The 21376-nt window shown below is 42.7% G+C and overlaps 1 protein-coding gene across 4 annotated transcripts in view; it reads right to left on the bottom strand.

Annotated features, from left to right (window-relative positions):
* Positions 1-21376, bottom strand: part of PLXNA1 (plexin A1) — a 303760-nt gene that overhangs the window by 76230 nt on the left and 206154 nt on the right. For all 4 annotated transcript variants that reach the window (XM_035106479.2, XM_035106478.2, XM_035106473.2 and 1 more), the window contains exons 10-11: positions 21008-21208; positions 707-803 (exon numbers count right to left, since the gene is read on the bottom strand). In XM_035106479.2, coding sequence (XP_034962370.2) covers positions 707-803; positions 21008-21208 — 298 coding nt within the window. The remainder of the gene's footprint in view (positions 1-706; positions 804-21007; positions 21209-21376) is intronic.

The following is a 21376-nucleotide window of genomic DNA, read 5'->3' on the forward strand; positions in this document are numbered from 1 at the left end:
CATCCCCCACCTATGGCTATGGTGGTTGGAGATGCTGGGAATTGCAGTCCATCAACATACGAAGGGCACAATATTGCCTTTCCCTGCACTAGGATCTCAGCTGAAAGCCAAAATCAGGGTCACAAATTTCAAGTGGTTTGAACTGGCATATTTGTTATGGCTTCCCCAAATAACTCTTTGAGGTTTGCGATTTTGTGAGAGTGTTGTGAATTTATTTGCGGTGTGCGTGTGTTAAATAATCTTTGCCCATTACAGAACTGTGCCTAACTATCATATCCTAAGTTCCTTGCAGTGGGAGCCAGGATCGTAAAGCAGCCTTCAAAGTGATTTCATTTTATATCTAGGAAGTGAACGTGCATTTAAGTCTCAAACGATTTATTGAATGGCTGGCCCTGTTTATAAGGACAGCACACTACAGAGAAAATGTTTCAGAGCAAGTACACCGCGTTTGGAGGGTCAAGGCGCTTTGATGGGCAGGAGAGAAACCAGTAATCCCCAGACCACCACTTCTAACTTTGTTCTGTGTTAGAAAGCTTGTTTGCTCAGGCTAGCATAATATTTGATTTTACACCTGTAGGGATGCACTGGTGTCAATCTGGCCCTGAGGTGGATGGCTCGGAAGTGGAATGCAGAAGCAGTTCATTCCAAGGAACTCCTGCTGTATCTTGCTAAGGGTGCTCCACCCCACCTGTCTTCATCATCTTACCCTGGATGTTCTGGGGATTGTCAATGATGAAGTTCCCATTCCATACCACGGAAAGGTTCACCGGGAGGTCACTGATGCCATTCCCTTCATAGGAATACTGCCAGAGGAAACACAAGAGAAGAGAATCCATTAGGCACCCTCAGACAGAAAGAAACAGATATAAATCAGGAATAAGACCACAGACCACAGGGGAGCTTTGCATTCTTCTAAGTGTACCCATCTGGATCTGTGGTTGCCAGGGATGATGACATGTCCTAAGCAAGACACTCTGGTCAAATGCAAAGTCCCCCATATCCAGGGGCCTCCCTCTCTCCAAAAGCATCACTTATATTTCCAGTTCCTAGCTGCTTCCTAGAATTCTGCCAGACAGAAGGCATTTTCTGAGGGAAAGGAATTGAAGTCTGGACTCCAATGCACCTCAAGAACCTCCACCCCACCCCCACCCCCACCCCTGCAAATCTTCTTACTTGCACAGACAATATTGCGAGAGCTTGGATATGATTTCGTATAGCTCTTCTGCCTCTCCTATAGCTAGCAGAAACAGAACCACTGGTGGGAAATAAGCAAATCTATTTGAAGTCACGTCATGTGCACAATTTATTTGCATTACAGACTCCAGCTTCTCTTGGCACAGGAATTAGGTTACTTGGGTGAAGAATTTGTACTTCTACTTAAAAAAAAAAAGCACTGCCGGCATACACTCATTGTGGACTAAGTGGCTTTTAGAACCCCTCCAATAGTATACAGCCCTTGTACAATACTGTCACTATGGTGATATATAATAAAAACTAAACATGCTAATCATTTGATTCTGATTAACATTCAGTGTTCATGTTGAACCTGCTCCTCCGATGAAAGGAGGAGGAGGAGGATTTTCTGGTGAAATGTACAAACTGAGTGACAGTGATATCTAAGCAGCAGCTGGAGTCATCACTCTCTGCTCTCCAGAGCTGGCAATATTAGATTCTGTCTTTCCTAGGATATAGGGAAATAAAGCTCCCACACAGAAAACGAAAAAGCAAGAGCCTAAGGTGGACAGGGTTGGGTTGGGGAGGGTTGTAGAGGCAGACAAATTTGGGATTATATCTTCATCAAGCAGCCCCATGAGCCCTTGTCCCTCCCACCCAGTGAAAACATACACCCAATCTCTAGCCCAAGCCAAACTTCTGGCAGCCCCATCAATATTCCCTCCACAGTACCTGCGCACATGTGGAGGCTTAATCGATACAGAGACAGGAAGGCAGTCGGAACCTTCCCTGACAGCTAATGACCTCCTTCGGCGAGAGATTCTCCGCTTCTCTCCGGAGAAAATGACAGGCGTGTCAGGAGAGATTAAATGAAAGATTCATGGCTTGCTGGAGTTTGTTAGGGAGCTATGGACACTGGAGAATCAGCTCTCCCTGTGCCTTGCCTCCCCCCCACCTACCCTCAGCCCATGGGACTGAGTCTGCCTTGATGAGGACACAGAGAAGAGAAAGATGGTGGCAGTGCGTATGGTCCCCTCCCCTCCCCGCATATCCATGCCCCCAAGCACCCTCTCTCCACATCCTCCTGCCACTCAAAGAAGGTAGGAGCTTCCACGCCTCAGCTTCCTTCAAAGCCTATTTCATTGATAAGTGCAAAGAAAAAGAAGGGACTCTGGTTTTGCATTTTTGATTGAACACTTTACAGTGTAAAGCGTTCAGGTGAAAGTACAGAACTAGTGTAAGAAACCCACCAGAGAAAGTCCGAGCTCCTGAGAAAAGGCCAGGGTGTTTCTCATAGGACAACCAATCACAAAATAATCCCATTACAAACAGTAGGGCATAACTACTTTACAGATTATATGTTTACATCATGCTCCTTCAATTTCAAAGAGTGCAACATAGCCGATATTGTATATAATAAGACATTCACTTTATATAAGTATGGTCTAATCAGTAAAATTCAGCTGCCCTAAGGTGTTGAACATGACAGTCTATCCTGCACAATAATTTTGAAGGAGAAAATAAGCGTATCAGCCAAATTTCCCATTCAGCAACTAATTTATTTAATATGCTTTTATACCATCCTTCAATAAAGACTCCCAAGGCAGATGATGGTGATTTATATGTATTAGTCATTTCCCTAAGTTTTGACTAACAAAAACAATTCAAAACAACTATAAAAACAAAAGTAAGTCATTTTTAAAAGGTACATTACATTTTTAAAAGGTAATTATTATTATTTTTTAAATGTAACTTTAGCATTTAAAAAAATGGACTGATGACACAACTGAGCAAAACTTCTGCTCACACAAGGGAGTACCTTCTTCAAAATGATGCTTTTGCACAAGCCATCAATGTTATTCCAAGATCTATGCAAAAGTCCACTGTTCATTTAATGTTCTAAACAAACTGAGTCCTTTCTTCCCCAACTCCTTGAATTGTGTGCATGTACACCCAGAGAGGTGGTTTTCAAAGCATCAAACAGCACTTCAGACAAATTTGCTCTGGATCGTGGAAGGATTCAAATGTACTAGGATGTATCCAGCTAAGCTCTAGTAAGATTGATCCATAGAAATTTGTAGACCTAAGCTAGTCATGTTTGTTCATTTTAAGGGTTAGATCTGAGTATGCCCAACGCTGGATACAACCCAGCATTACCTGTGTTTTATCTCCTGGAGACAGTTACTTCATGAGCACCATGACTGGCTATCTCCATGATATACTATGACTTAGTATATCAAACAAAAAGTTCACTCCCAGGTCCAGAAATTTATTTTACATCATTGACTGTGAATGTCCAGGATTCCATGTTCAGTACATAGGTGAAATGACAACTGAAGAAAACCAGCCATTAAACTGGGGAAGCACCTCTAGAAGAAAATTACGTGTTTGTGTATGTACACATATATGTATAGGAGACTCTCCTGGAGTATGAAATATGGTTTATTTCAGGACTGACATGTCTGGGAAGAAAGCTTTGCTCAGGGGCACGGTTTTATAAGCAATTTTCACCAAATGCATGAGGACTCTTACTACTGCAAAACACTGCTAAAAATGTGCCCCCAAGGAAGGATTTGTTCCGAAACACATTGGGCCTGGAATGAATCTCATTTCAAACACCTGGAGTTCCTCCTCTCTTATTTTCCATCTTAAAAACAGCAATTGATGCACACAAATGCTTTAGGATTTAACATAGCCAATCTTTTTTTTGGGGGGGGTGCACAACAACCAGTTGGGAAACACTTCCATTCAGATAGCCACACACCCTCGCTGATTTATCCGCTATTGCAATGACTATTCCACCCGACTCAAGAACACTGGAAACAAGAGGGGAAATTCTGGCCCAGTGGACTTGACACTTTAACGCCACATGGCCTCGGCCTGGAGGATAACACCAGACATCACTTAGTTACAGCAAACACTGCACTTCTAAATATTTCATCTTCAGTGTTCTTTAGCTGCCATCTTGGCTGTGGCATGCTTTGATTCACAGCTGGGCAACTGAGAAAGGCAGGAGGCGAAATGTTCTGTTCTAAAAAAGTAATCTGTTAGTCACTGTTTATATTTACATCTGTACCTAGATGAACATTCCAGGCAACTTCACAAAATTCCAGAAAAAGAATTTATACAAATGGGCTGGGTTAGCGCCGAAATAATCAGAAGTTCAGATAAATGGGGGTACGGCTACTGTAAGGTCACATCAATAAGGCCTTTACGCAGTACGGGAGTTAAATATGGATCACTAGAAGATAACTGACATTCAGATAATATGGATGAGGGAAGAGTTTCTGTGTACGTTTTCCCCTCCCATTCCTTTGTAGCTGTGTCCCACTAAGATTGGCTGAAGAAACCCACTGCGGAAATAACCCAAGAAGTCAGGCAGATTTACATTAAGGAGAAGCACCCATCATTTGGTAAGTGGGAAGTGGGGGGGGGGGGCGGCAGAGAAGGATTTAGCTGTGACGAGCAGCGTGGCAGTGTAAGTGAAATTGGCATTTTCAATTTGTACTCTGACATGTCTCATTTGGGGCACTGGCATCTCAGGAAGGCATACAGCCTGCAGCTGTCCGAAACACTTATTTGCATTTCTCTGCCCTGGCTCCTTTTGGAAATGAGTTACTTCTGATTTGGGTGTGGAGTAGGGGGGAAGGGGGGGAGAGATTATTTAACCCTTCAGGTGCCTGCATTGATAAAAGAAACTCACACGTAGGAGAGAGGTGCATTTCTGCTTCAGGAAATGCAGGCCTGCCTTCCTTAGTAAGGAAGATTTGTGGGAGATTGGCAACAACATGTTGCACAGGTTTTGACTGAGGTTTGACTGAGTCAAAATGAAACTTCACACTCTGAGCCAATAATTTATCAAGACGAAAATCTCCCACAACCACTGTGCACAATACTGATTCCCACATAAATGATCCCAAAAATTGTTAGGTAACTGATCCAGTTCACGCTTTAAAATTATATATCTGAAATGCTTATACCCCACTTTTCCTCATATAGTTCAAGGTAGCTTGCAAAAACAAAAGACTACATTAAAAGCAGCATAAATGAATAAAACAACTTTGTTCTGTCTTTAACAATATTAATATTTTATCTGCTCTGCTGCTGCTTCACGTTAATGTTTAATTGTTGTGATTGTTTTATTGTATTTTGATTCATCATCATCATCATCACTATTTGCCCTCTGAAATAAGCGGCACTACATTTTTCTTTCCCTGCCATCATTATCTGGCAGGAGAGTTGTGGGAGGGAGTTGAACCCACAACAATCTTCCAAATCCAGATCTCACTCTCATTGTTCTGCCAAAGACTGTGGAACATCAGAACCCAGATAGCACAATGTTGCTACAACTAGTTCAAGAGTCCCACTTATCTAGAACTCTGGAAACATTTCCTGATACGTACTGTAGTGTTCTACTTCTACCTGCCTTGTAAACAACACCATTAAAGCAAGCCATTGCAGGGGTAGAAAGAGGAAGCTCAGTTACATCCTGTAGAATGTACTGGAGAAGAAACCCAAGATAGCTTATGCACAGAAAACTAGAGCTAGGGTGGAATCCTGACCTCTCATTTTCTGTGTTCAGTGTGGAAGGGGAGTCAGTAATATGAGCCTTTACCTGCTGTCTCGATATACCATAGGATCTACCATCTCGTCTGCTGTTTTGGAGAATTAAGCCCTAGTCATTGCAAAGAAGACGAGTGGCTTGCTTAAAACACACCCACCATGTTTGTGCACATTAAAGAACATGCTAAAAGAGATTAACTTGTCTCTTTCAATTCTTCCATGGACAGAAAGAAGGACAGAGGGGCACATCTGGGGGGCGGGAAAGAACTAGGAATCTGTCTGCCTTCACAGTTGCCAGTCTCTCCATGACTCAACCGGAGGAAGAACAAGCCAGATTTTGGGTCTTGCCAACAACAGCCTGAACTATTCCTGGATTTCCTAACACTGTGTATAGGAAGGGAGCCCGACATGCATCCCAAGAGCCAGAGGGGAAGCCAGGGAAGGTGGGTGTTTTGGAGGAGACAGAACAGAAAGCAGCCAACAAGCTCGAGCTTTGGCCAGGAGTCTGACACCACATGCTCGAGTTACACAGACAAAGCCAAACACTTACTCGTGCTTCTACTTTGTTTTTATTTTCTATGCCATTTGATATTTTTAGCCCTCTTAAAGGTACATACAGAAAATCTCACCCTTTATTCAAAGTGTATGCAAAGTATATACCCCATAGTATTGTGGCCATAATTGTTAACACAGATAAGAATCCTCATGCTAATATGTATTGAGACTGAAAGGGAGGTGTGTGTGTGTGTGTGTGTGTGTGTGTGTGTGTGTCACTTGTTCCCTTTACTTAACAACCCATATTGTAAATGTTCTACACTATATAACAAGGGTCTGGTGCATTTATTTGTAAGTTACTCTCACCTAAAAATAATGCTTGCTGATTTGTTGTCTCAGTAGTAGCATAATGCCAATGCTCTTATTTTCTCTCCATCTGAATGTTTACAGATATATAAAAAAAATTGGTTGAGTTAATAGTTATGACAAAGTGCTACCTGGATTGGCCTTTCAGATTTCTGCTGTGCTACACTATACATAGACAAAATAACATTTCTGGAACAGGACATAACAGGAGTAGAAGTCATTGAGGTGTTCTCCAAATGTTCAATGACAATTCCCATTAGCCCCAACAAGTAAGGCCAACGGTTAGGGATGACGAGAATTGTAGTTCACCAACAACTGGAGGGTACCATGGTGGCTACCCAATTTTCTTGACTTTGGGGGACAGTCACCCAAATACATTTACGACCATCCCCACAAACAAATCCTTTCATCATTACTAGTGGAAACGGCTGTCAATAAATCATCATTAACTAAAATGAGAATGACTATCTACACATCTGAGTGAAAATGACTAATGCTGGTTTTTCTCAAGTTAATAGTACTACTGGTTACACTTCAGACCTGAAATGCTGGCACGTATACACTGTCAAGCTTCCCCGCTTGGCGGTCCAACCCAAGTGTCAGCCTTCTGCCCTGTTTCTTCTTGAAGAATTTACTAAGCAGATGATCAAAATAAGGATCTAAAGGGAATCAACTGAAGATATGAATAATCCAAACACTCATAAATTGCATCTGGTGGCAAGTGCCCTAAGCGGGCGGGGTGGGGGTAGAGAGGTATCGTATTCATAGATGAGTGCATCTTTGGAAAGCACCAAGAAGAAGAGCATTTAACCACCCTAGCCTGAGTTTGATGCTCTGTGCCATTCTCCTACAACAAAAGCTCCTGCACTTATCTTGCTGATTTGCCAGTCGTAATTGCTACAGATCCCTGACCTCAAGACTTGGCCGCACTCCCAATTATTTTCATTTAAGCTGTATTTATTTGTTGTTGACAGATACCCAGATGGATCCTGTGCATGCCTTGAAAGCTCAAACAGGATTTGTATTTACTTTCCGTAATACATATATTTAGATTACAACACTCTGCAATTACGCACCACAGAAATTTACACAGTAACTAATCAACACTCCCACCTGCCCTCTCGCAGCCTTCATTGGAGAATGTGAGAAGCAAATCTATTTTATAATCCTCATTTTACACACGAGGGAGTTGGAACAACAATAACAATACAGGCAAAGTGACCGATCCAAACACAGGCCTTTGTCACAACAAACACTGAGATGGGCCTGGATTTCTGCTCTGTGTGCTCACAACAGGCCATTTCCCCTCAACTGAAAGAATCAGCTGTAAAAGCAGGACAAGCTACCTTCAGTGCAATTATTTTATATAAAATGGGTTTCCAAGAAGTGGCCTGAATAAGGCTGGGTAATCATATAGTAGTGACTTCTCTTATTTTCATCTGCTAAAATGAATTTAACGGGGGGTGGGGAATATCTCAAATAACTTTCTTGGCATTGTTTTCCTCTTCATTAAATTGCTGAAATGGCCAAAAGTGTGCAATGGTCAGGCAAATTTGGGGCAGGACCAAATTTGGGGCACGTAAAGCATATATTTTATTAGCAGATTACGTGCAGGATCCCTGCTTGAGGCTTTGGAGAGCTGCTGCTAGTCAGAGTAGATCAAACTGGACTAAATGGTTTAAACGGTCCTATATTAACTGGAGATGCCAAAAACTAAACGTGGGTCCCTCTGTATACAAAACAGCTGTTCTACCACTGAACTCTGGTCCCTCTGATCTTCATTCAAGATTTTCCAGTGGTTTACAAAATTTAAAAGCAACCTCTAGGAACCTGGAGACATATTAATACAATACAGTAAGATTAAAATTGATCAATACCCGTCTTTGAACAACCTGGTTTAGCAAGTAAGGATATGCATGAGTTCCATGAACCTGCACGCACCCCCTCTGGACCCGGCATTGGTCGTCCTTTCACCCATGTGAGGAAACAAGCAGCTAACCTGCATTTCCTGTTTCATGCAAGCTGGGAAACTACTGTCAATGGCTTCTAAACAAGCCATGGTTCACAAGCCAACTTTCAGCAATGGCTTCACAGCCTGGTCTGTTTGGAAACCTTTGTGTAGAAAAGTCTGTCTCCTGCCCCTCTATTTTCTCCGAGTGAAGCTAGCATGTGGTTCATATCAGTTATTCAGTTCTCTCGGATAAAGGTCAGGATGTCTGAAAGAAAGGTAGGAGATCCCAAGCAATGCTTTATACCTGAGATGGCCCAGCTTCCTCTGCTCCCTCCCTGGGAATGTCTAGCATGCTTCACACCCCAAGTGGTGTCAAAACTCTTCTTCCCTGTGAAACATGGCATTGGCTCACATTGGTCAGAAGGGGGGATTCAACACAGGATGAGAGAGTCCTTAAAAACTGAGCTGCCTTATGCAGCTCTGTCTCCCCACCCCACCCTTCATCAAGGTCCATATTTTGTCTTCCGTATCTCAACAGTAGAGCATAAAAGTATATCCACAAGCAGCAATGTACACAGAGGCTATAGCATGCCTAAACCATGTAGTCATGCAGACTTTCCATGTGGCTATTACACAGTAAGAGGCTGACAAAACATTATGGCCCTGGGCAGCACTCTGCCAATTTCACTTCTAGCAGCAAAAGGGACTTTATGTGGCATCAAAATTCAATGAACCCAAGGACTCGGGCACATCATGCTTTTTAACATCTATATGCAGCCGCTGGGAGAGATCATCAGGGGGTTTGGGCTGGGTGTCCATCAGTATGCTGATGATACCCAGCTCTACCTCTCTTTTAAATCAGAACCAGTGAAGGCGGTGAAGGTCCTGTGTGAGTGCTTGGAGGCGGTTGGAGGATGGATGGCAGCTAAGAGATTGAGATTGAATCCTGACAAGACAGAAGTACTGTTTGTGGGGGACAGGAGGCGGGCAGGTGTGGAGGACTCCCTGGTCCTGAATGGGGTAACTGTGCCCCTGAAAGACCAGGTGCGCAGCCTGGGAGTCATTTTAGACTCACAGCTGTCCATGGAGGCACAGGTCAACTCTGTGTCCAAGGCAGCTGTTTATCAGCTCCATCTGGTACGCAGGTTGAGTCCCTACCTGCCCACTGACTGTCTCTCCAGAGTGGTGCATGCTCTAGTTATCTCTCGCTTGGACTACTGCAATGCGCTCTACGTGGGGCTACCTTTGAAGGTGACCCGGAAACTACAACTAATCCAGAATGCGGCAGCTAGACTGGTGACTGGGAGCGGCCGCCGAGACCACATAACACCGGTCCTGAAAGACCTACATTGGCTCCCAGTACGTTTCCGAGCACAATTCAAAGTGTTGGTGTTGACCTTTAAAGCCCTAAACGGCCTCGGTCCGGTATACCTGAAGGAGCGTCTCCACCCCCATCGTTCTGCCCGGACACTGAGGTCCAGCTCCGAGGGCCTTCTGGCGGTTCCCTCACTACGAGAAGCCAAGTTACAGGGAACCAAGCAGAGGGCCTTCTCGGTAGTGGCACCCACCCTGTGGAATGCCCTCCCACTAGAGGTCAAAGAGAACAACAACTACCAGACCTTTAGAAGGCATCTCAAGGCAGCCCTGTTTAGGGAAGCTTTTAATGTTTGATGGATCTCTGTATTTTAATGTTTGATGGATTTCTGTATTTTAGAATTTCTGTTTTGTTGGAAGCCGCCCAGAGTGGCTGGGGGAACCCGGCCAGATGGGCGGGGTATAAATAATAAATTATTATTATTATTATTATTATTATTATTATTATTATTATTATTATCATCATCATCATCATCATCATCATCATCATCATCATCATAAATTTAACATCCCTACAAACTTCTTAGCCTATCCTGGCTGTCCTTAATTATGAGCAGGCCAAAGTGGAAACTAGCTGCCTGCTTGCTTCCATCCTTTGACATAATTTTGTCTCAGTTCTTGACTGAGAATTCCATCACCTGTTGCAAGTCTACCACAAATGCTCCTTGTTTCCAAAGTCTACACCAAATATTCAAAACAACTGATCTGTCTTTAAAAATCAGAGGCACACACATATGCAGGTGGACAGAAACTTACACAGATGGGCACACAGCATGATAAGCAAGCAAACAGATGGATGCAGAAGGACACCCAGAGACATAGTATAGATATGGAAACAAAGGCAGAGGAAGGAAAGGAGGAAGCGCATCAGAATCCAGTGCAAAAGATCCATTACAGAGGAACATAACAGGGGAAGTAAAAATAAGATGCTCGCGGCATACACGTTTTCAGCATCTTCTTTCAGGCAGGCTAGGCCCTGTTTCTTCAATGTGAAAGCTAAGATGCCCAAGATCTTTATACAGTCATACCTCAGTTAAGTATGCATCGGTTTGAGTACTTTCAGTTTAAGTACTCTGTGGACCCGTCTGGAACGGATTAATCCACTTTCCATTACTTTCAATGGGAAAGTTCTCTTCAGGTTAAGTACGCTTCAGGTTAAGTACAGACATCCGGAACCAATTGTGTACTTAAACCTAGGTACCACTGTACTAGGCATCCCGCCCTCCAAAATGTCTGTAGTATGGAATAAACACCTCAAGTTCAAACAGTAAATTCCTTGAAAGATGCTACACTTTTAGTGTGTTGTCTCCACAAGCTCCAAATCAGTCCATATTTAAACTCAAAGGAAGGGATTTGCCTATATCCCCCCAGGATACTTTATTTGGAGTTTTTCAGATTGTTTTCTGATGAGTTTTCTCTTTACCATGTTCCACCAAAGTATCAAAAACACTTGAAACAAAACACTCAGATGGTTTTGGAAACAGGCTAGAGAAAGTTTCGGTCCACCCCAAACATAAAAGAAATGAAATGTTTTACCCATTTCCGTCCTCATTCCCGATTCTCGTACTCTTAAGTAATGCATGCTATTCCTGACTAACAACAATCCCTTCAATGTATTTTATTTATTCTAATAGAGGAACTCTAGCAATACTAGTTTAAGTTAAACACACACCCAACTGCACCAAGGAGGGATGTGAAAAAGGTAAGAAATCTCAGCAATTCAATGGATAATTTTATCTACGCTTGCTTAGTGGACCTATTCTGAACTTTTATTTCATTCAGAGAAGTATAAAACTGTAAAAATGCTCTCCATCACAGTAAGAAACTTACGTATCTAATCTTTTTGTTTACTTTTTGTCAGTCCCATACCCAGAGTGTATGCAATGGCTAAAGAGAAAGGCTCTCAACAAGGGATACGACCTGTCCGCTAATCTCATAGATTCATAAGCAACCATGTTACAATGGGAACATCCACCTTGAACATATATACTCACACAATCAGCTTCCAACTTCATTTCCCTAGGCTGTTTTCTGCACGAATAGTACAGTTGCAACTGTGTCCTATTTTTCTATAGTTGATGACCTCAATGCCTTCCCAGCACTATAGGGAGGGCAGTAATGCGCATCATGTCTTGCCGAGGCTCAACTGCAATTCATCATTATTTTATCTGCTAGAATTTAATTGGATCCTATCAAACTCTCCTGATACTCCCTTTTCACTTTAAACACTGCTGCAGGAAAGATAAATGTCGGTGCTGCTTGGGGGGGGGAGAGAGAGAGAGAGAGAGAGAGAGAGAGAGAGAGAGAGAGAGAGAGAGAGAGAGAGAGAGAGAGAGAGGCTCTCCCCTCCAACAACGTTTCTGGATTTGTAAGATCCTGTGCTATTTTCCTCTCTGTGCCTGGCTCTCTCTCTCTCTCTCACACACACACACACACACACACCACTGTAGGTGTGCAGTACTCATAAAAGGGCTTTGTGTATATGATTTATGGGGCCCTGTAAATGTACTCAAGGCCCAGTAAAATGTGTGTGTGTGTGTGTGTGTGTGTGTGTGTGTGTGTGTGTGTATACGTGCACAAACACACACCAGGGCTTGACATCTGCTTTGATTTTACATCTGCTCTTTCCCTGCCTAGCATTTATGTTTCTCCATCACCGTCTGTTACTCAGCCTCTTTCCCTTATAAATGTGCCTAATTCTAAAACTATACATCTCCCAAGTTCAGCATATTTAGAGCCTCGGGTTTTTACACAACCATAAGGAGATCCCTTAGACTCCGTTCCAAAATGAACAGAAGCAAAGTTTTTAATTGAATATTTATTGGATATTTAATTTATACTTGTATATTTAATATATATTATTTTATATTCATAGGCCTTTGGGATGTAAAATGCTTGGCTGCTGTGAAGAATCGAAGTTCTGGGGTGTGTTGTTGTTTTTAGCTACACAGTATATTTTAGTATGTTTTAAAATTACCTTTATTGTGTTTTAATGGTTGTAACCACCCTTGAGAACCTTGCTTGTTTATAGGTTAAAAGGTGTGGTTTGCATTTTTAAATGCATAAATAAAAAACGTATGTCATAATCTCTTGGGTGCCTTGCTTCTTATAGCTTGTGAAGCACTAAAAGGACTAGAGAGCCCAAGCACATCCCTCTAGCTCAGCATGCCACCAGTTCCCCCAGCAAAAGAAAATATCTTAGGCGTATTAAAAGTAGAAGACAGATCCTATGGGGCCTTTGAGAACCTCTGGGGAGGCCTTTCTGTGGGTTCCTCCACCTCTACAGACACATTTGGTGAGGTCACGAGAGGGGGCCTTCTCAGTGGCTACTCCCTGATAGTGACACCAGCCCAGCCTGGTTGTCTCTCCACTTCCCTTTCGCCAGACAGGCAAATATGTTTTTTGTTCAGGCAGGCCTTTGGCCACAAACTGGTCTTCTGAGAGTGGTTCTTTTGTCGTTCTGCTCTTTAATAGTTTTCAGTGTTGCTTTTAATAGGGCTGCTTTTAATAGGCATAGTCATTTAATTAAATTGTTTTAATACATGCTGTGAACTGCACTGGGTCCTGCACTGGGATAAAAGAGGGATTTAAAATAAAAATAAATAAATACATTTCTGGGAAACAGCAACTTTCCCTCCAAGGCTATACCCATGCTAGGAGAGATCAGTGTAAGTGGTTTTGTCCCATTCCTGTGATGAAGGGGGGGGGGACCAGTAGCCTTGCTGTGAGGTGGAATGATAGCTGCAGAATGATAGTTTGGCCTTGCTGATGTCGTCTTGTCTCCCAAACCCCCACCCAACCTCTATTTGCCACAATAGCAGAATTCTTAACCTCTACATCAATGAAACAATCAGTCAATCTAGTTTTAGAATGTCACAAAATGGAGCCAGGAGAGTAGCTATCATTTGTCATGGAGATGTCTGGGCACTGTTCAACAGATGTTTACAGTAGCAATGAAACTGCAGTTTAAGGGGTCTCGGTCACAATGGAAGCACTGGCTGACAAGGGGGCAGGGATCACACTCACACAGCAAGAAATATTGATACCAGAATGCTTGGGGAAGCACTGGAATTCCTCTAAGTTATATTTTCAGGGTTGGGGGCACAGTGTTACAAGAGACCTTCCTGAAGAATCAACCCAGAAGATGATGCTGGGGGGCCTCTGTTCCAGACAAACGGCCTTTGGCTTATGAGGTTCTATTCTGTCTGCCATGTTTTGTTTTGGGTTTTTTTTTAACTACACAAAACTTCTGCAAGAGGTCACTTGGATGCTTGAGGTGAGGTGCCACCAATATGCAGGTGGCACACTGCTCTGCCTCTCACTTCCAACTGCTCGCCCCAGTAGGTTGTGAAACTCTTCAGCTGCTGCTCAAGAGGTGGCTTGGGGATGAATGAGAAGAAGCTTGAAGCTTAATCTAGACAAGATGGAGGTGCTGTGGCTGAGGAATCTGGTAGATCTGGGGGGAGGCTTACAACTAGCCTTGGACAGGATTGCACGTCCCCTGAAGGACGAAATTCACATCTTGGGGTCTTCATGGGGTTCTGTCTGTGGAAGGAACAGCTAGAGGCATTGCTAAGAAGAGGACCCTAGTGATCCACGCACTAGTGACATACAGGTTAAACTGAATACAGCTGGGAAACTTTAACTTGGGCAGAACCCACATGTTGGCGAGGGTAGGGCAGTTGGAGTATGTAACACTGATTTTGTACTAGTTGAACTGGTTGCCAGACTGCACTGTGCTGGCTTTGGAGCTTTAAAGCCCTAGAACAGTCATCCTCAGCTTGGTATACGCCAGATGTTGGAGAACTCCAACTAGTCAGCATGGCCAGTGCCCAGGGATGGTGTCTGTTATAGTACAAAACATCTGGAGGGCATCAAGGTTGGAGAAAGATGTCTAAGACAGCTAATAGGCAGTAGAAAAATGCTTTTTTTAAATAGACATCTAAGCTAGCTAGTTTTCCCCACTTATTGTGGCTGAGAACTCCATCCGAGACTTCCATAACTGTATAGTCTTGACTCAAAGGGCTGCAGTACACGCTACATTCACAAGCATACACAAAGACGTGTCTGATAAAAATCTGTCCCGCTTTTGTTACCATAAAGTAGAAACATAGGGTACAAACAAAAAGCTGTTTTCTAAGTTTCATGTCACCTTGCAAAGTTAACCAACTTTGCAAAGTGTGAAGCAACACAATGAAACCAGATGGAGTGGGGGGGGGAGCAAGAGAATAGAGAAAATTTTGGAAAAGTGTGAACATGAAGCCTTTAAAACTGCCTGGCTAGTTGCCTTTAAATGTTAAGAACACTTGTGTCCCTTCTAGGTGTGAACAGATTCTTGAATTAGAAAGAGAGTTCTAGAATGGTAACTGAGTGTAAAAATGGAGTTCAGATATTGATGTCATTGAAATCTACAATTTCCAGTACCCAATAGCTAGAAAGAAAATAAAGATGGAAAAAGGACTTTGATATGGGGAACATTAATATGTTAAGCAACTGAAAAAAGTTACAAAAATATATTGGTATTGCATTCTGCATACACAGAGAGATTTTGATAATGTAGAAGCTAAATCTGGGTCCTTGTAAATTAAATAGATGCAAAAACAAAAACTGAATGTTGCAGGCAGTGCAGCTGCAGTGGTAGGATCCTCTGCTAAAAGTTGAGACACATGGGGTATAGTTCCAAATATTATTGAAATTCTTGGAATTTAAGTGATTAATAACATTCTCAAGTCCCTTCCATTTCTGCAGATCTTAAGGTCAGTTCTCATACTCCACAAACTCTACAGGTGAGCAGAAACATTAGCATTAGGCAACCACCAGTCTTTTAGCAATGTGTGTTTTAGATTAAAACATGCATTTAATCTGATTGTATTTTGCCTTGGGAAAACTTTACATTCTGGGAGGCAGCATATAAATTCTTAAAATAAATAAACAAATAAAAACAATGGCTGCTGTTATTGCAGCAACTGCAGTCATAGGAGTACCTGTGGCTATTCCTGCACACAATCAAGGGCAGTGTGAATTGTCCTCAGTGCCCTAACTTTTATTGGATTCTTCCCCCCTTGATTTAGATTCTAATTCCAATGCAGATACCAATTTGCATTGCAAAAGCTGAATTTTTTCTTTAAGACCTCTCTTTGGCTGCTTCCATTGTTAACAACATGGCACAGAATTGCTTTCTGTCTGTCCTCACAGCGAGCACCTCGAGACCAATTTTTCTATGGAGGCACCTCTATGCTGCTATCATATACATAATAAGAAGACGAAGGGTGACTCCCCTGTTTCTTATATAATGGTTCAATAGCTATAATGATGTGCTTTAAGCAAAATCTACAGTAAGCCATTGGATGGGAGTACGGAACTATTCTGGTAATGCTCCAAGGCACTGCTTTCTTTGGCATCTTTTGTCAATCGCATAGTTATGGCATTGACAGAATTCAAGTTACCTCCTGGCCTTCTAATCCTGATCCAATCTCCCGCTTATAGATGAGAATACACCCTCCCTTCATTCAGGTTTTGTGTTGCTATAGATACAGGATTCCTCTCCCACAGGCTGCATTTCAGATACAACCTTCAAGACCCATTAAGCCAGCGCTTCTGCTGCTGTTCAACCATAGCGTTTATTGTTAAACAGTGTCCTTCAGTACACAGCATCCCAAATCTCCTTAGAGAGAACTAAGCTCAATTGTGTGCTGAAGTGAAATGGGAGGGTTTAAAGAAGAGATTTGGAGAGGGAGACCCTGACCCTGAGTGCTCACGTCCTGGTAAATATAATGAGAAGCAGGAAACTCAGTACCAACAGGATTCAGCTTTGGAATCTTAATTTCAAAAGCATTATGGAAATGGGCTAATATAAGGAAGGGATGAAGAAAAACGAACAGGTTTACTTGTAATCTTATCTAGCTAAAAGCCAGGATCTTGAATAGTGCAGGGATGGAATATGGGACTAGCCACAGGTTAGTGTTTTTTCTTTCTTTCTTTCTTTCTTTCTTTCTTTCTTTCTTTCTTTCTTTCTTTCTTTCTTTCTATCTTTCTTTCTTTCTTTCTTTCTTTCTCTCTCTCTCTCTCTCTCTCTCTCTCTCTCTGTGTGTGTGTGTGTGTGTGTTTTTTTTCAAAATATTAAAAAGTGTTCTCTAAAAAATTCGAATAAAAAAGGGAAAGAAGGTGGAAGCAGAGTAAGGGAGGGGGGAGAGAGAAGAGAGAAAAAAGGAGGCAACGGTACAAAGCTGCAAAGTGGGCAAGATAGAGTACAGTAAGTATCAGTGGAGAATAAATTCTCATGTGATAAATTTCTATCCACTATATGTGCATAAAGCCCAATCCCTGTAAGGAATATATCACATTATCATTCTAATATTAGCAAGTTGAGCAAAGTCAAGAAGGCTGACAACTGTGGGGCAGCAGGACATGTTGAATTTTGCAACTTTCAAATACCCAAAATGAGGGGTGCTAAAAAGTTGCAATATGACTTGTGAATTCAATATAAAATGGTACCTTTTAATTGTGTACTTATTTTTCGCACCAAAGAAACCCCAACAAATTTAATACTGCCGAACCTAGGAGTCAAATAAAACAGCCCCATGATGCAATGGTACGACTTTCCCCTTCCTCCGTAATGCTTGCATGCTTTTACTGTCTCCACTGTTTTAATCAGTTTGTTAAGATATACCGTTTTGTTACTGTAATTGTTTTTACCAGTTGTTAACTATCCCAATAGTATATTAACTAAAGGACAGCATGAATGCAGGTGTGTGCACATGCACTCAAAATAAAATAATTATTTGTGAGACAATTCAGATTCATGCTTGAGTTTCCAGTGGTGAACTGCAGCTGATGTGAAATAAGATATACTAGCAGCTGTCTCCTACTCTCGAAATAGGCCAGAAATCCCCTTCCTTCCCATTTGCTTTCTCCTGAAGCAGATAAAAATGGCTCCTCTGAAGCATTTACACTGCCTGGGAGCAGATTCTCCCACCCCCTAATCAAGACCATTTCAAGTACTGCAAGCTAGATGTGATTAGGCTGCGTATATGTTTCAGTAACAGCACTCAGATGGCCAAGAAGGTATTTTGTGTAACTGGTCTCCTGCTGTGCAAATGGCTGCTCAGTTGACCTCTGAAGAATCCTCTCCAAGCTGGCGAATGGGAGTGGCAAAAGCTGTGTTGCAAAGAAGGATGATCAACCAGCCTCTACAGGCTCATTGTCATTGGGCAAGGGGCAATCTGCCCTTACAAGCAAAGGTGAGAGAGGGCTGTTCTCTCTCCCACATCCTCCATTTCATCCATCATGGATGTTTCCTTCATTCTGATTCCAGCAATTTAAGACAGGGGTATTAGCGAGTCCTGTGGTTTTTAAACTTTATTTTGCCTTAGCTTAAGCTTTCCCAAGACAGACTGTGTGAGTTTCCTCAGGCCTAGTTCATATGTTGCCTATACTGTATAAGTGCAGAAAGAAGAATCAAGAGTGACACATGATAATTTTGGGGATCTAAGAGTGCAATTCAACAGGTGCAAGGGTGGCACGGACGAGAGAAAAATATTTAGAGTCACTAGTACTTCTTCCCTGGCTTCTACTGATGTGTGAATACTCCTTCATTTCGGGGTATAACTTCCAAACCAAAGCTCTTAGCCAATTAAAGCAAAGCACTGCATTGGATTCCTATTGGCTTCCATGACCAACTCAAGGTGCTGGTGCTGACTTCTAAAGCTGTAAACGGTTTGGGACCCAAATATCTGAAGCAGCATGTCTACCCAGCCTAACATCCTTATACATGAAGATCTTCGAACATGACCCCCTTCTACAAGTAATCATTAGTTGGTCGAGTAAATTGTGTAGGTTTCAAGGGACAGTGTTGATGCTCTCTGCAAGGAAGCTCTACTGATGCTGATGCTACAGCATTTTCATTGTCAGGTTATTTTTATGTACTCAGGCATTTAAAAATATATTGTACGGCACCCTGGAATTCACCAGGTCAACGGCAGGCTAGATTTAAATAAAAAATAAAAAATTATCCTCCTTTCTGCAAAGTATAACTTCAGTGTTTCCTTTTTTTGGGTTATGTGTTTTCTTTCCCAGCCCAAATATTATTTGTTTATTCTCCCCCTGCTTCTAGTTTAGCATTCATTTCATCATTTGATTTTTTTTGTCCTTCTGTTTCTTACTGCTTTGCCTGAGCTTCCTGGATACATAATTCTATTTTTTAAAAAGCCAGGCAACATTTTAGATTCTACCATCTACTGAACCATTGAGTCTCCACTGTTCCAAATCGCACTGTTTCTCCATCAGAGGCAACATCACATAATGTGGAACTAAATATGAACTAATATTTCTAAAAAATCTTCCTGCTAGAGTTCTCCTCTACCCCACCCAATACTTGCAAAAGGCTGTTGCCAGAGCATAAGAGGGAAATGGTGCTCTCCAAGATTTCTCAGACTTGGTTTGCGCCAAGAGAATCCTGGCATGAATGGGAGGGAGGAAAGGCCCTTTTCAAGCAAACATTAGCTCTTCCATAACTCTGCAATGTCATTCATGTTGCTTAAGGGCAGAAGTTTATGGAATGCTGCTCACACCAGGCTGCAAATGAGCTTTCACAGTGCAAGCGATAGAAAAGAAATGTTTAAAAGGATTAAACTGGAAGCTGGAAGAGGAGGGGCTGCTCTTATGCAAATGAGTGAAGGTTGGAAGACAGCCCAGCAGGTCAGCCAAGGAATGGCATGCCTCTGCAGATGAAAGGACCGTGAAGACTTTAGACCTGCTAGTCTTTAACGTTAAGAGTGTCGTGCAAATAATTCATCCATTAATGTAAGGCATGTGGAACTTCTTGAGGTTTATCAGGTAAGATCACTGATCTGGCTTGACTGCAATGAGAAACAAACTCCCCCTTCTCAACACAGTGGCTATGATAAAGTGGAAGAGGTTATCAGTGGGGAAGTATATCTGGCAGGAGCAGCTAGGTAGTGCCATGGAGCCAACCTCCTGACACCAGGATTGCATTTTACGTGACGGTGCAGCACCAGAGTGGTGGCAAGGTCAGAGGCAACCACTGGAGCCAAAACAGCATATTCACCAGAGCAACCACGCATCCAGCCCCAACCCCACACTGTCCCAGTGAGGTGCAGAGACACCAGTCTGGGAAAGAAAACTTTGCAGCAATGCCTCATCCCATCTGCCATTTGGAGAGGCTATGGTTGCAAGGCAGAATTACATAGCCAGAGCTCTGTAAGTAGTAGACAGAAACATTTTAAAACAGATTCTGATTGTCAACCTACTTTAGATTGACTAGCTGAGGAAACAGGTCCAGTATTGTTATGGATAATCCAGGCTAGGGTTTGCACCAACTCGTGAGGGGATGGGTGGCATCAACTGAATTAAGCAAAACAGAATAAGCAGAGGAACAGAAATTGGGGGTGGGGGTGGGGGGGGAGAGAAATACAATCTGGGAAAGTGTTTGAGGATGTGGGAAGGTGTACAATGCCAGATATAAATCAGAATTGACTAAATTCTGTTTGCAAAGTTGGATCAGCCCAAGTGTGGGAGAGTAGAGAGAAGGATGGGAGTTCCTCTGGGACACAAGCAAAGCTGGCTCAGGCCTAGGCAGCTTTCTCTGGCTTTCATAAGCAAATTTCTTTGGAAATGCTCATAAAACATAGCAGAGTCCCCTTGGGTAGCTTTGGCAGAGCAGCGGAGGAAGGAGGGGATGTTGATCCTGCACAGAACAATATCACACAGCTGAAGAGAAAGAGAAACAGGAAAAAAGGAAAGCGGATAAACACCACGGCAGAAAGAGGATCAGGACTGCTTCCAAGGCCACAGGAGCGCCATGAACACACACTTCGTACATTCCAATAAAGCAAGGAAGCAGCACAAAACAACAGGAATGACTGGGATGTCATTTCACCAAAGGAGCTGTGTGATGGGAGGGGAAGACCCAGAATGGACGCCTTTTGTGCAGAGAGGGTAACATGTGATCTCCTCTCAGAGACATGCACAGTTGAGGCCAAACATGTATAAGAGGCAAACAGGGAATTGTTGCTGTGTTCCCCCAAAGCAGCCTTCTCAAAAGATAACTGTATTTCAAAGACTCACCGAAGTGTTCTGGCACTGGATGCTGGTGCTGTTAAAGCGCAGGGCAGTGACACGCTGGGATGTGCCAGGGATATGGAAGATGCACTCATAATTGCGCTGTCCGGACTGTGGCTGTGGCAGGTTTTTGGCAGTCAAAGTGATGGGCTTCACCACACCCACAGGGATATATATCTGGGTAGATGGAAGGATCTGTGGGCAGTCCTGCGAGAGAGGTGGAGGGAAAACAGTCAGCATTAAGATCTTCAAATTCAGATTGTCATGATTAACCACAGATCATCATCTCAAAAAACACACTGCACAAAGACTTTACCCCTCACATAAGAGTTCTGCAAGAATAAATTGAGCACTCATAAAATATGCTCCTCAACC

This window comes from Zootoca vivipara, chromosome 2 (genome assembly GCF_963506605.1).
Source record: "Zootoca vivipara chromosome 2, rZooViv1.1, whole genome shotgun sequence".
NCBI classification, from domain to species: Eukaryota; Metazoa; Chordata; class Lepidosauria; order Squamata; family Lacertidae; genus Zootoca; species Zootoca vivipara.